Here is a 16,723-nt window from a genome sequence, read left to right as displayed (position 1 = left end):
TGCGCAGAGTCTAGATCCTATATACCATATATTACCTTAAGCTAACTTCAAAAAAACATTTTGAATGAAAAAAACTATAAATCAAACCCTGTAATCGGTACCTACTATAGTCAAAACTGTATTTGGTTGTTTAATTTATAGGTATTGAATCAATCCCTATATTAATTTCTAAATTTATACTTCAATTTGGAGTAGTTAAAGGAAAACATATCTATACAGATAAATAAAATTGGAGTGTCTGTTCGTAATATTAAAATAACATCTTTTTACTAAATTTATATGTATGTATGTATACACGTTACAAATACTAAAATAACTTTTAAAAAATTTTTTGTCTGTCTGTCTGTCTGTTTGTTCTTGCTAATCTTTGAAACGGCTGGACCTATTTTGATGGAACTTTCACCGCAGATGGCTGATGTAATAAGTTATATGTGCTATAGCTGATGAAGTAAGTATGATGTATATAATGACTCCAACTTAGGCTATTTTTATTTTAGATTATTTTATATTTTATAACTCTGCGAACTAAACAATAATTAGTTTGTTAAATTCCAAGCGGACGAAGTCGCGGGCACAGCTAGTTGTTATATATATTTACATATTAAAACTTACCTTATATTCTGAAAATACATAAACCACAACAATTGAATTATTAATTGTTGTGGTTCACGTGTTTTCAGAATATTAGGTAATAATTATAGCCTAAACATCAATTAATAGAGTTAATGCATTTAAATTAAAATAGGTATCGCAAAATTCAAATTATTTGCTTAATTGCAAATTATATTTCCATACATAATTCAGGATTTGCTCCGACACATGACTGGAGTTTACTGTTTTACCGTTATATTTAAAGAGTAGCTGTGCCCGCGACTTCATCCGCGTGGAATTTAACGAAAAAGTTATAAATCAGTTCGCAGATTTATAAAATAAATACATTTTTTAAATAAAAGTTGCCTAAATTTCTCCTTATTAAGTTAGCTATCTGCCAGTGAAAGTCCCGTCAAAATCGGTCCAGCCGTTTCATAGATTAGCCGGAACAAACAGACACAAAAAATGTTATTTTGGTATATTATGTACCGGTTATACATCCATATGCATTTAGTAAAAAGCGGTTATTTAAATATTACAAACAGACGCTCCAATTTTATTTATTTGTATAGATATATTATGTCTTTGCCGCAATAGACGTTGCGCGGTCACTCACAAGGCATGACAGTGATACTGTTTCAACAAACAAATTGAACTCTCATATTTTTATATCAGGATTTTATCTTTAGTTAAGGACCAAACACCAAAAACAGTTCATTGAATCACCATTTTTTTAAGTAAAACTTCTTTACGCGCGCTTGACTTGTGGAGTAAGCTGGTGAATACGTGACGAGAGCGTTACGAAAATTTTGTTCGGACGAGGCGAACGAAGCAAGAGAAAGAGAAGCAAGCAAACATTTCCTTTCTCTCTAACTCTTGTAGTCAGTTACGTTTCATATATCTAACATACAATGCAGGCCTATTGTGCACAAGTTTTACTTCAGTCGTGTAGTCTAAAGCACACTCGTTCGTTTTCCTTAAAATATTAAGAAACTGTTATGAATAAATCATTTTACACGCTGGTTAAAGAAATACAAAATGTTAGTCAAATATATCATGTGTCGATTACAATGGAGGCGGTAAAAATGGTTGGGAGCTGATGTGACGCATTTCGATGATTTTATTACTCATATAAATTACACATAAACAATTCCGAAGTCGTAAACTTGTTTGCTCCACAACTTCCTATTTCCAAAACGGTGGCTTAGACATGTGATAATGATAATAGTAATTGCAGTATACTGTATATTGAGATGGAATTATTACATGGATAAGACTGTAATACAGCATCGTACGGTGTTATAGGAAATTGTCATAGGACCACACTCAGGCGCGGATCCAGCTCTCAACAAATGTTGTGTTCACAGCCACCCGAAAATCGGCCGAGTGCTAGTCGGATTCGCTCATGAAATATTCAAGGGAAAATGTAATATTCGGGTGACTTCTTTTTCTTTTTAGTTATCCACTGTTGTAAAAATAAATTAATTTTTCACCACTATAGTATGTATCTCTCGGCTTGCGCTACCCCTCGCAGAATTTCATCTTAGACCATGGACCTTTTGGCCCAAGGTTTAATAAGCCTATGGTTGTGAGCATGCTCATCGTGCCCACAATGATAGATCGGCCACTGACTACACTGTAGCAGGAAAAGCGTCTTTTCCAGAGTTTGGTCTTTAGTCGGAATAAATAAAAGAATACGTTATATACCTACATATATAAAAGACGAACGTTGCATTTGAGGAAAATGTGAGATTCGTCTTAAAAGCCAAGGGCGAGGAGCTTTAAGCTGGCAATGACTTACAAATGGTAAACGAACAGAGAAGACGAATTCGAAGAATATTAGCATTAGAGAAAATACTGCACTCGGAAAACTTAATAAATATATCCGCTATTTTAGTCCAAATTCATAAATTTAGGCGAAAATTTGAGTTCAAAAAGCAAGTCCTTCTACAGTCCAATAAAACTGAAAGGTATGTTCACCTCTTTGTAGCGTTATTTCGCAATCTAACATACTGATAATAACATTTTCTCGTTAAAACTACTGTGATATGAGAAAGTTGAGTAGTGTATGGGTAAAACCGTATTCGTCTGATAATAAGTTCAACCTAAAAGTAATAAATTTGATTTAAATAGATTTAACGGGCATAGCAAATGTTAACACAGCGTTTTAGTTCTGAAAACAGTAGCTCAAGTGAAAACATGGACGTTTCAAACGTACCGAGGAAAATTTTCTTTTTTTCTTTGACTCGCTGAACAAAAACTCAAAGAGCTTTACAAGCGCAGCATCATTAAATACTAGGTCAAAACGTCGTTTTGTTTAATACTAGCAATTAAAGCTTGGCTTATATAAAAATAGACTTACATAATATCAACTAACATTATTATGATACTTATACAGACACAAATAAAATCATTCTGTTCTACGACAGAAGTTGCCTTTTAGTTAAAATAGGTACCCGAAAATTGACTATTTTGTTATTTTGATTTGGACAATATTCTAACAACCACTCTGCTGTAGTGGTGCGAGAAGCCGCCTAAAACACCGACGGTCTGGATGTCTGTCCTCGTGGGTCTTCACACTGTGCCTCGGAGAGCACGTTAAGCTGTCGATCTCGATTGTTATCATAAATACCTAATATCCATCGTTACTTTAAATATGTATGTATATATAAATAAAAAAATCTCCTATCCTTCTTCTACATATAGAAAGAGGCCTACGCCCAACCGTAGGATGTTACAGGCTGAATGCGTGGACAGTATTATTAGCTCATTCAATATACGAGTAGTTACTATCGTGTATATGTATAGGTAGGTACTTTCGATCACTAAAAAAGTTTAAGGTTTTTTTCTATCATCTTTTAATCTCTCTTTCCTTCAGATCCCACAAAAAAAAAACCATGAAAAATATTTACCTAGAATTCTATAATTGTGACACATAAACACATAGGAGGATGTTCCATAAAGCATATAATTATTATCTTATCTGATTTAATACAATGGGCGTCATTACGTATAAATAAATTTAATCTTTATGATATTTGAGTACGTTTAATTTGTATGTAGAAATAGCACTCGAGAGGAAAACATGTTGATTATTATGACGTCAAAATCTACGCGAATACGATTAGATTAGCTATCGCCATATAATACGAGTAATATTTATATAGACCGAAGTTATAAAGGCCCTTAATAATAGTGGTAAACATTAATATAAGATAAAAGATAGTGAAAAATATAATTAAAGCAAAAACTTTCAAAGCAAGTCAATTCCACAGATAATTCTATACAAAATATTAAACTTTGAATTGTATTAAAGATAAACATCCGTTGCTTCTCATTACGCGCTGAATTTCCGTATTTGTCACATTATCAAAATAAAAAAGAGTCCAAGTTTAACTACAACAAATACATATAAGAATCCAATACGAAAATGATTTATAAATATCACGTCATTAACACAATGTACACATCTGCATAATTTTATTCAAATAACATAACATAATTTTGTCCCCTTTATAATGGAGTGAAGAGGTAATGATCCAAGTCAATTTTTAGTTAATTTATTTATTAGGGATGGTACACAGAATAGAAAAAGCTATAAAAGATAAAAGAATGAAATATTATGTGAAGTACTATCATAATCATTAAATTAAATTGTTACTATCAAAAATGATTCTGTCACTTGAAATATATAATATAAATAATATTTATAAGTACAGAGGCATAAAGGTAAATTACCCCAATTCCCACAAAGCCCATTTTGCGCAATATTCAGCGTCTGTAAACATTAAATGTGTTATAATTACAAAAGCGCCGGGCCACCGTCTGGTTCGCCTTCACCTACAAATGCTAATCGCTAGCGGTACCGAGACGCGCTCAATCTAACGGTAAAGGATCGACCAGTTTGTGCTGAACCGCCTGACCACCGTCGAATCGTGTTATGAGCTTAACGTGACCCATTTTCAGTGATTATTTTTCCTTAGTAAGTTTTCTTTAGGTACGAAGTTAAAATCACGTTTTTTACCACGTTGTCTTCTTTACGAAGTTGAGTTCTTGCTATACTCTGCGTAATAATTTACGCTGTTTAATTATTTATTTGTGTTTTATAGGCTGTGTAATTTATTCATTCATTAGGTTTACCAGTAATTTTTATACTAAATATAAGTGTTTAAAATTGCTTTGTTAGAGACTTAGAGCTAAGTATACAACAATAGATGCGTTGCACCGTACTGCACGCGCAATAATGAGTCGTGTACATAATATTAGGATGCTGAATATTTGAGTCCATTTCACCTACGGAATATTTTTAGTTTATTTTAGTGATACATTATTTTCATTGCAAAAGTATAAATCGATCGAACTAAACAAACTATACTTTCCTCTTTATGATAATTATAGAGTGGTAGATAATGAAAAGGAATACTTAATAAGTATTAAGGGAGTCATGCCAGCTATTGTCGACAGTATTACAAACCTCCAAACATAATCAATAACAATTACTTTATTCAAAAAACGATTGGTTAATCTCACGAGCAATTGCATTTAGAGCCTTCCGGGTTCACAATTCTTCTGAATATAACAGCATAAGAATATAGTAACCGAGCGTTAGTGAATCTTATTCTTAAAGAATGCTGTGTGGTTACGGTAGTAAGAAAATAGCCACCCCCTCTTTTCCCGTGGGTGTCGTAAGAGGCGACTAAGGGATAACACAGTTCCACTACCACCTTGGAACTTAAAAAGCCGACCTATGGCGGGATAACCATCCAACTGCTGGCTTTGAAATACACAGACCGAAGACGGGCAGCAGCGTCTTCGGTGCGATAAAGCCAGCTCTGCGGTCAACAACCAACATGAGTTCACGAAATTTTCGGCGTGAACCTGTGGAGTCCTATGTCCAGCAGCGGCCTGTAATGATGTCTCTTAAAGGATTTACGACTGTTTTAAATAATTGCAAGCCATTGTCACATTTACGTTTATCTCGTTCACGAAATAAGGTTCTTAAGTTTATTTAAACAGAGATATTCTCATGAACAGAAACATATAAAAATATTTACACAGCGATAAAACGTGTTTTCAAAGCTGTGAAGCAGCGTTTGAGATGATGAAAAAAAAAAATAAAAGATGCGAGCAAAGTTATATGAAGAGTGGATTGACACGGAAGACATCAATATCATTGGGCATTAAGGGACTCGGAAAGGTCATGGCAATTTATCAAGCTTTATATTAAAAATTTGCAATACAAAATAGTGCCTTTTTATGAATAATGAATACGGTAGTTTGGTGTGTATCAGACGCAGTATGGACATGCCATAATTTAATGGCTTCCGTGAATTAATGAGAATATTTTACGTATAGGCTGATTAATTCCTTAATTAGCCACTGGGGTAATCATTTCAAGGACAACCAACATACGCAACACATTGAAAATAAAATAAACTTGAGTTTTATCCAATGAAGAGATATTTTATTAATCACTGAACACGAAAACAATATTTTTGATTATATTGCGCTCAAAATTATACAATAAATTACTAAAACAGTATTAAAATGAGGATATCTTTATTATATATAAAACAAAAGCTCATAATATCGATGAAATGATAAAAACGTCTACCAGTGTTTTCGACAATCTAATATCAGATATCTATCAGTATTCCAAGTGCAGGCACACTTTCGATGAACGGCCCATCGGAATAACAATCGCCTTTCATTCGCCACTGACGATAGCAACTATACGTCATCGACCGACTCCGATTGAGAACCGTGTGTATTTATAACTTATATTTGATTTCTCCTACTCTGACAGATTATTGGTTTTAAAGAAAAGCTAATATGAATTTCAATAATACATTTATTTACAGTTGTTCATATATTATGTGATAAACGTCATGTATTTGAAGTCCACTCTCGCGAACTTTTATATGGCCTATATATGTAATAAATAGATGTTTATCGTGATTCAGTGTGTAGTTTCGGAACTCCGACACATAACTCATTTCTAAGTATGTAGAATTTTTTTTTATTTATTTATAGAGTATTGATTACTCAAGAAAATTTATTAGGAAGGTATTATGTAACAGTACATTGACCACATGTCTTGATGACTAGTAAATTTAATGGATTTAACTTTTAACATAGATGCCTACATGGGTTTTAAATATTGCACTTAGCATACACGAAGTGTTCACAATAACAAAACCACTTACGTGACATTAGCCTGGTCAATGGATGTGTCAAGACACATGATTGGTGCAACAAAGCAGTGATACTGCAATTGTTACCCAATAAAGGTTCCCGAGAAGTCGTGTCCGCTTCTAACAGAATATTTTCATTACATTACAACTACTTATTGACTCGCCAAACTTTGTAACGTGTCTTTTTTCGCATTATTTTTTTTAATCATCTTCAAAAAAAGAGAAGGTTGAAAAAAAAGGAAAATTGCGGCCGTATATTTTTTTATGTGTACTCGCGGATAACTTTGTCGTTTATGAGCCGAATTTGCTGATTCTTTTTTTTTTGTTGGCATCCCTGAGAAATTGAGGGGAATCTTCGAAAATCGTATTGGCGACTAGTGCGTTTGTTAATTTTTTTCGTCTACTTACGTTGTATTAATTGTCGATGTAATTGAAGTCGGTTTTTATCGTTTGTTAACAATTATCAATTATCTTTTTTTCAAGGTTAGTCCTAGAAAAGCGAGGGTAAGAAAATAGCATATAATATGCAGTTGTTCGGATATAAGGCCTGAACATACCTTTTCAAAATTTTATTTTTATAAAATAATATTATAAGTAGAGTAAAATGATCGTTTAAAACTATTGCTATGACTAAGAATCTTTTGGTTTTACGTATAAGTATTAAATTGTATTTCAAGAATTTTTATTCATATGTTTATTGCATAGTAAGTAATAAGTACCTACTAATAGATTTTCGTAAATGTATATAAAAATCTGTTTATTTAGCACACGAAAGTTTAAATGTCATTACCTTTAAGGATATAATGACGTTTTAATTACTACTTAACACGATTTTTATTTAATATTTAACATTTACGTACTAACGATTATAATTATGGTCGTCAGTTCTCGGTTTCTAGCAGGCATTCAGAGTCAGTTGTACCTTGACTTACACAACAGCTTAGAAAGCTCACTTGAATTGAGGAGTTTATGGGTTAAAGTATAACGTGAGATTTGTTTACAATAAAGCTAGCTTTCGACAGTTACACCGTTTCAAAATTTACTTTGGTATTTTCCAAAGTAAATCAAGTGATTCAACTAACAATTTTAGCTAACATTCAGACATGAGTTTTGCAGTAGTCAAAGGTTGTTTAATTGTGTGAGTCAGGAGCATCCGTTTGCAGTGCAGTGTCTGGAACTAGTATTTTTTTCATACCACTAGGGAGGTAAAGAGGCTTACGATCTGTTTGAGGGAAAGCGGTTAGTCATATTATTTTTTGTGTTCTTTTTGTCAGATTCTTTGTAATTCATTTCTGTATTAATATATTATATAATTTTGATTTTGTTAATTTTAATAAATATGTTTTGTATCATTTTATCATGTTTATTTCTTTTTCATTGAGGATTCTAAATATTTATGTGTTACTATAATCTATATAAATAAATAAATAAAATTTTAGTGTCTGTTTGTAATATATGTATGTATACACGGTATATAGACCAAAATAACATTTTTTACAATTTTTGTCTGTCTTCCTGTTTGTACCGGCCAATCTCTGAAACGGCTCTACCAATTTTGACGCAACTTTCACTGGCAGATAGCTGATGTACAAGAAGTAACTTAGAATACTTTTATTTTAAAATTTTATTTATATTGTGTCTCTGCGAACTGAACAATTATTCATTTTAAATTCCACGCGGACGCATTCGCGGGACCAGCTAGTATTATACCTATATAAAATTAAAGATATCACTAAGATAAGATCTTGTTGTGTGCTTGGATTGGGGAAAAGAGTATATTCGCGTCCGCCTCTCACTAAAGCATATTTTTAATAATCATTATTGCGCTTAGAAAACATTAAAAATAGATATAAAAAAAACTTTCGTAACAAACGTGACTAAAGATTACGTTAAACGAGCACGGCGATAATAAAGAAACAATATAGACAGGCATAAGATATGTTTATGTCTTAATTAACGCACAAAATGGTAACAAGCAATGCCATAATATATCGTTACCATTTTTTCACACGTTAGCCCCGGCGCCCAAAGGCGACGAGCGTGGGACTCCCGGGACGGCCAGAACACGAACAGACTTACCACTAGCCCAGCAGCGTCCTCATTGTCATAGTGGGACGTTATAGAGAGTATAGATTTGTATATATATTAAAACTAGCTGTACCCGCGGCTTCGCCCGCGTTGAAATTAGTGTGTCACAAAGTTTTCCCGGCAAACTTCCAGTGAAACTCTCATCAAAATCGGCTTAGCCGTTCCGTAAACCTTCTTCTTGCCAATGGTGGAGCCCTCTCTCCAATGGTGAAACCGCATGAAAATCCGTTCAGTAGATTTTGAGCGAATCGATCACATATACTTTTGGGGACTTTGTTTTATAATACACTAACTGTTGCCCGCGACTACGTCCGCGTGGTTATGAAGATATGCATTACTATTAAGATGTTTAACGCAAATTATTTTTTTATTTCAGTCACTTGAAATGCTTATCAAACTGAGTAACTTTTTAAAAGGCACAATTTAGTATAATTTAATAGTTATTTTTATAAAACCTCTGTATACACCACATTTTTAGTTTTATTTTCAGGCTGTATATGTTTCATACAAACTATCAACCCCAATTAAACCCCCTTAGAGGTGTAATATCGTCAAATCCGTCTTAGCGGCCGTCTGCTAACTATAATCTACTTCCCTGCCAAATTTTATCTTTGTCCAACCTGGATAGATAGACCATCCAGCGGTTTTTGAGTTCTCGTGATGAGTGAGTTAATGACCTTTCTCTTTTATATATATATATATATATATATATATATATATATATATATATAGATTACGACACCTTCTCATCATCTATAGAGCATATATTTTAAATTTCAAGTCTCTTACTTCAAAAACATAAGACTTTCATACAAACTTCCGACCCCCGCTTTATCATAAAATCATATGATTTTCGTAAAATCAGTTCTTAGCGGATGTCTACGCCCTATAAGAAACCTACCTGCCAAATTTCAAGTTTGTAGCTGTTATAGTTTCGGAGATTTCGTGATGAGTGAGTCAATCTACCATCCCCCGTTTTAACCCCAAAAGGGAGTTGATTTCTAAAGATACATTATTTGGACACCTTTTCACCATCTATAAAGCTTACATTTGAAATTTCAAGTCTCTTACTTCAAAAACATAGGACTTTCATACAAACTTCACACCTCCGTTTTACCCCCTTAGGAGTCGTTTTTCATAAAATCCGTTCTTAGCGGATGCCTACGTCTTATAAGGAGCCTACCTGCCAAATTTCAAGTTTTCAGGTGTTATAGTTTTGGAGATTTCGTGATGAGTGACCTTTCGCGTTTATATATATTATATAGATAACTAGCTGTGCTCGCGACTTCGTCCGTGTGGATAGTGACTTTCCATGTTCAACGTGATTCTTTAATTTGGTACAACTTTTTTTTATTAATGAACCGATTAATATGATACAAACAATAATTACGATAAGGTTGACACAATATAGTGCACAACTCACAGGCAAAAATTCTGACAATCATTGTTTTGGGAGCTATTTGCGTTGAGGAAGGTCCCAATAATATTTTTTCGCATATATCTTCCATGTACAGACAGCGAGCCGTTACTTTTTATTATATGTATTGATTAATATTTTAGATATAAAGATTATGACCAACCCAGTTTTTTGGGAGATTTAATATTGACATTGGAGGAAAGTTGTATTGACTGTTTTATTGATTCGAACAATTTTAATAAGATTTTAATATTATTACTGTTATTGTTGGTGAGTGGGCTAAGATCTAGATTAGGTAAAACCGAATTTCGGGACCGTGGAGGGATGGGGGAGGGGAGGGTGGGGAACACTACCCCTGGTTCCACTATCACACCTCGGAACCCCATGGTTATGGAGATATCGATGGTTAAAGTTTTGAGGTTAGAAGAAGAATTGGTCATTTGTTAGTTAAGTGGCCTCCAATTTATGGGGTGAAATGGGGGTGGGAGGGTAAAGGGTGGTGGGGAGGGTGGGTTTTTTAGCCCCCCGTAGTGTGCGTTTCGCGTAAACCCTGTGGTTTCGAAGATATCGTGTTTGAAGTTTTGGGGTTAACTTTACGTGATTCAGAGATATTACAATACCTTAGAGCTCCGTGTCTGACTCCACCTTAACTCCGGTGCAGCGGGAAGTGCACTCATATGCTCCATTCACCAACTTTCACATTTTATTTTCGAACAAATTTACGTAAAAACGATCTCGATTGCAAGATCAACAAACGATGCGAACTGACGCTTAACGACTGACAAATCGACAGTTTTAAACAAAATAACGCGTCAGACATAATATTCTAATAAAATTAGTAACATTGCGTGCTAGAATATAGGTTTAGAAATTCGAAAAATACCCAAAACCGAATCGGAGCACCCCACTGTCCACGTGGTCTTGGTCTGTCCTACCCCTAGAGTGTTTTTTTTGTGCCGCGGAGGCGCGGAGGGAGGGCAGCCCTCGCCCGCCGTGCGAAAGCGCGCGAACGAATGCGTAGAGGAGCGGCTGAGGCTGGTCGCCTTCGGCGACCAGCCTCCGCTGCGGAACGGAGCATGAGTGAGCGTGCTTTCGCACGCAAGGGCGGAAGGGCTGCACTTCCCGCAGCGCCGGAGCCAAGCGTTCCTCTAACTTTCGAAATTCTTCTTCTAACCTCAAAACTTTAACCATGGATATCTCCATAACCACGGGGTTCCGAGGTGTGACAGTGGTACCAGGGGTAGCGTTCCCCACCCTCTCCCCCCCCATCCCCCCCACGGTCCCGAAATTCGGTTTTACCTAATCTAAAGCTTTACCGGTGAGTGTTTTGTAGAGTTACTATTCGTTAATAGATTAACGTATATTTTAGTATGATTAATAATATACATAGATTTTATATATCGATGGCTCCTAAGTATACTGAGTCAACTCTACTTCTAATAACTTTACAGGAAGTCGATAAGAAGAGCATAAGGTTGATAATATTTCAAATGTTAACACAATCAAGAAAAAAAAATAATCATTTTGAATTAAATATATTGATAGCCCTAAACTGTGTAAAATAAAATTCATATTATGGCATTAATTTATGAAATAATGTTTTTTTTTTTTTCATTATTTATAGGGATTATTTTATTATTAGGAATTTTTTTTACATAGGTAAGTAAATAGGAAATGAAGTAAATGTTATTAATATCTTATAAATTATATTATCGAAAATTGTTAGTTGACTCAGTATACTTAGGAGCCATCGATATAATATATATAGGTTTATATAATATTGAAGTACCTACTGTTTGGCGGTGACAACTACTCGAGGTGTTAGTGACGTCATTACAGATAAGTATTTTGTATCATTTATTTCGTTGTATTGTTTAGTAAATGTAAAACAACTTTATAATTGTAATGATAGGACAAAATCATATTACTCGGTATAAAATTCCGTAAATGACAATTGTAACTGGTGGTTTTTAAAAAAGTAACTGCTGAGTTTTTGCCAATTCTTCTCAGTCAGAATCTACGTTTCGAATCGGCGGTAGCTTCACATCGTTTACAATAAATTAATAAATACACGTTTAATAATTGAAATAAAAAACTTATTTGGAATAAAATATTCACTGTCTTTTATTTTATTCTAAAATTTATCAGAATTTATCGTCGCTCTAATTCTGACACCACGACTACGTTACGTTAGTTAATTAATACTTAACTTTTCTTGGAAAACACATTATACAATAATTACGTGTTGTTTATCTTTATAACGCAATTTTCTTACAACTTTCATAACATAATGCGCTCAAACACGAGATAATATTAGCGATTTCACGAGACAAAATATTTTAAATAAGTAATTTTTACTGTAACATAATAGTTACAAATAACCCTTATCATAAATGGTTACAATGTATTTTGCAAGCAGATCATAACACGTGACGGCCAGAGTATGTTTAGATACCTACACTCACTTGCATTGTTCTGTGACCATTTAAAACTTTATTTATAATATTAGACTATGAAAAAATGTGCATAACAATTTAATTTTTAGACGTACTCATGATGGTTGTTATCATAGATATCTGACAGCGATCTTTCGTCGTGATAACTGCGGAGTTTATTGCAGATTCTTCTCTGCAGAACCTACATTAGGAATCTGTGGTAGCTTCACTTCAACTATAATTTATTAAAAATAAATATAATTATAATTTGTATAATTGTGTTTGCTGGCAAACGAAAAAAAAAACTGACTTCAATACATTGACAAGTAATACAACGTAGGTAGACGAAAAATTAGTCAAGTAAATATGCATTATCAAAGATTACTCCAAAAGTTGTAATCAGATCTCGATGAAATTTAAATGTGTTATGTGTGAATAATTGGAAAGTATAAGAATACAGTTAAAATATTAATGATAAGTAAAAGTTTAGTATTCATAAAACTAATTATCTTTTTTACAACATGGCAATACCATTGTTATGATTTCGTTTGTACTCCATTATCCTCTTGCTCACTTCCTTCAAAATATAAATAATAATTTTTAATAACACACAGAAATTAGCCCAGATGGAATATTTTTCAGAGTTATTCTTATTAATTAATATTTAACTAAATATATAATAATACTAGCTGACCTGGCGAACTTCGTATCACCATATTTTTTCTGTAATATAATAATAACATAATATATCAAAATAAAATATAGCCTATCTTTTAAGTTGGATCAAACTGCACACGGTGTGCAAATTTGACTAAAATCGGTTAAGTAGTTTAGGAGTCCATTGAGGACAAACATTGTGACACGAGATTTATATATATTAAGATATATTAAAATTTAGTTTTTGAAAAATTCCATGAGTATTAATCAATTATTTGGAATTAAGAATAAATGTTTTTACATCTAATGTAAATCAATGTTTCTAATCTAAGTATCTAAAATGCATTAAATTTCAACTACTTAATCATTTTTATTCTTTGGATAGATGTTAGGTTACGTGTTATTAAAATAGCCAAAATATTTATTTAAGTATTGAAAATGATAATGATTCCATAGCAGTTTAAAGAAATGAATAAAATATCTTACTTGAATTCAATTACTTTTCGTTTATATTTTCTTTCACCAGTTTAAATAACACTTCACTTTCTTTCAATATTTCATGAACTAGTTTCACTCTATCATTTGTATTTATATTTTTGTTTAAACAAATGATGAGAAACTATTATAAATACAAAATACTGAGTCCCGCATTTGTTTGTAAACTTTTATTAAAATATATAATTACCAACTTACAGATAAAAAAAATTTTCATAGCATTGTAGTGGGCAATTATTTATGTAAATGACCAAATATGTCAAGATTTTTTAAAAAATGTTTAACGTATGTACATGTATATTTATACACATTTAACGATTAATAATCTGTCAATTATTAAACTTTTGTAAGTTTATCAATAAATGGCGTAAAATGTATTCATTATAATTTGTAAAATTTTTCTTTTATCACAGACATGAATCAATATACCAAATCTGAACAGAGCTGGTATATGGTTTCATTGCTTTTCCAGGCTAGATCAGAGATGATCAGACATGGACAGGCATGAACAGACATGGAGAGGCATGAACAGACATGGACAGGCATGAACAGACATGGACAGGCATGAACAGACATGGGCAGGCATGAACAGGCATGGACAGGCATGATCATGTCCAATTTCAGGTCTGATCATTTTATCCCGGGTGTATAAAATACGTTCTACGATTGCTGTTTAATTTGAATTCTGTAAAATTATTATTGTATTGTACAGTAAACTAAAAATTATATTACATAAGTAATTGCAGTATTGAGGCAACATAAGCCAATCGTCAGATGAAAGTTATTCAGTATGTATACTTAACCTACTTAATTATTTTATTTTTATTGTAATTATCATTATAGTTTAATTTAAAACAAATAAAACAATTTCGCATGTAATGTACTTACACAAATATGCTATTGGATATCAATTGTTAAGTGTAAACAAAGGACGTCACTAATAACGTTACGATAGACGAAGGGTTTGCAGTTTTTGTTTTCATTTTATAAGCAAATTTGCTATCGGATATCAATAATATTTTCCGGTTTCTTTTTTTAACATACTATTACCTTCATATTTAGTTGAAATACACTTATTAGAAAGGAAAATCGAGAGGAATCCCTAAAAAAAATGCAGTTTTATTGTTGTTTTGATGATAATTAATCTCATAGTATTCTAAACCTATTACACGGTCACGATAAAACTTATGAAATATGTTAATAGAAAGATAGAAAACGTGTTTAAGACACTGGATTTCGCAACAAAGAACCGAGGATCGTATGACGAATGGTCTCGCAACGGTGAAAGTGATTTACGGATCCGTACAGCAGTAATCACATGACCGTGACCCGATACGAGGATAACATTATTATTTTATCAATTACCATCTTTTTATCACTATCCCGTCCCTCGATACTAACCACAGCGAAAGATACAACATTCGCCAACTAACGGTGCATTTTTGTTCACTTTTCGTAGATAAGACGGGCATTTATCGCACTCACCTTGTAATAAACATCCATAAGGATGCTATCCGGCAACGACCGCAAATCATTCCTTTCACACTTGCATTTCTGCAAGTAGTTCACTAAATTTGTCAAACACACCTCGTACAAATTATCAGGTATTTTTTTCACGCACACCACGCTCACCGCGCGCACCGCCGCCGACGCGTCAGCCATTTTGGCGAGTAAGAATGGAACTCGCTTCAATTTACAGAGGGCTGCGACAAATGTCAATGACAGCACAGATCGATTCGCGCGATGTTCAAGTCGGTTCCTCGCTTGCCATTGGTCAATTTGTAGCTGTATTATAATTCTATTGGTGGATAAAATCCTATAATAAATAACCAAAGAATCTTTTTTTTATCACAATTTTGGGGGTCATGTGATAAGTAACAAAACAAGGGTGCGGTGATTGCGTATTTCTGCGCGGGTGTTTTTAATTGTATTTAGCCTGTGAAATATAAATCGCTTCAGCCTGTAATATCTCACTGCTGGGCATAGGCCTCTTTCCTCATGTAGGAGAAGGATCAGAGCTGTATAAGCAAGTTATTTTACTCTTTGGATCAGAGTTAGTACACCTCGCTAACCTAACGATCGCTATCAGGTGTACATGATAACAACAGGGATCGACGGATTAACGTGCTCTTCGAGGCACGGTACAGAGGAAACAAGGACTGCACAAACACCCATGACCTAGACCAACAGGCCAATACAAATGTTTGTCATGTGCGGAGATCGAACCCGCAACCGCCAGCGCAACAGCCACAAACCAGTGCTGTGACTGTTGCACCGCGGCTAACGCGTCGTGAAATATAAATCATGTCACATTTTTAAAATGGTTCAAAAATAAATATAAGAGCCATAAAATATTTGTACTAGAACTGTGACACTATTAAATTTCAATGTGTAATTTATTCAAAAAAAAGTAGTATATACCTATATCATTGTTTTTAACATTTTTGTAGATAAATAAATATAAATAATGTAACAGTTATCTAAGTCAGATGACCTTTATTTAATTTGTTAACCTTTAACACGGAAATAGAACACAAAATTGTTTTTATTTTTTAATAAAGTTAGCGACATTTTAAAAACGTTTTGTGTCGATATGTACATCATCGAAATTTAGCACACTAACTATTACCAATTATTTTCACGTGCTTGATTTCATCATAAAGTTCAATCATCACTATTATAAAAACCACCGCTGTGTATACATACAACTGGGGTTGCATCTCAATCTTACAGATCACAGCCAAATAATACTGCTCTAAAGTGGTGTTGTGTTCCTATAGATATAAATAGAGTCAACAATAAGTTTGGAATGATCCTAGTGGTGTAGGCGTCAATGGATTATGGTA

General features: G+C 33.4%; 1 protein-coding gene across 1 annotated transcript in view; it reads right to left on the bottom strand.

Moving 5' to 3' along the window:
• Positions 1-15,591, bottom strand: part of LOC123656331 (amyloid protein-binding protein 2) — an 85,109-nt gene extending 69,518 nt beyond the window's left edge. Inside the window, exon 1 of the mRNA XM_045592030.1 lies at positions 15,363-15,591. Within this exon, the coding sequence (XP_045447986.1) occupies positions 15,363-15,539 (177 nt within the window). The 5' untranslated portion in view covers positions 15,540-15,591. The remainder of the gene's footprint in view (positions 1-15,362) is intronic.
• Between the last annotated feature and the right edge of the window lie 1,132 nt (positions 15,592-16,723).

The sequence above is a fragment of the Melitaea cinxia genome, chromosome 9, assembly GCF_905220565.1.
Source record: "Melitaea cinxia chromosome 9, ilMelCinx1.1, whole genome shotgun sequence".
NCBI lineage: Eukaryota > Metazoa > Arthropoda > Insecta > Lepidoptera > Nymphalidae > Melitaea > Melitaea cinxia.
Note: the sequence above shows the minus strand (reverse complement) of the source record. Positions and strands in the feature narration are given on the sequence as shown.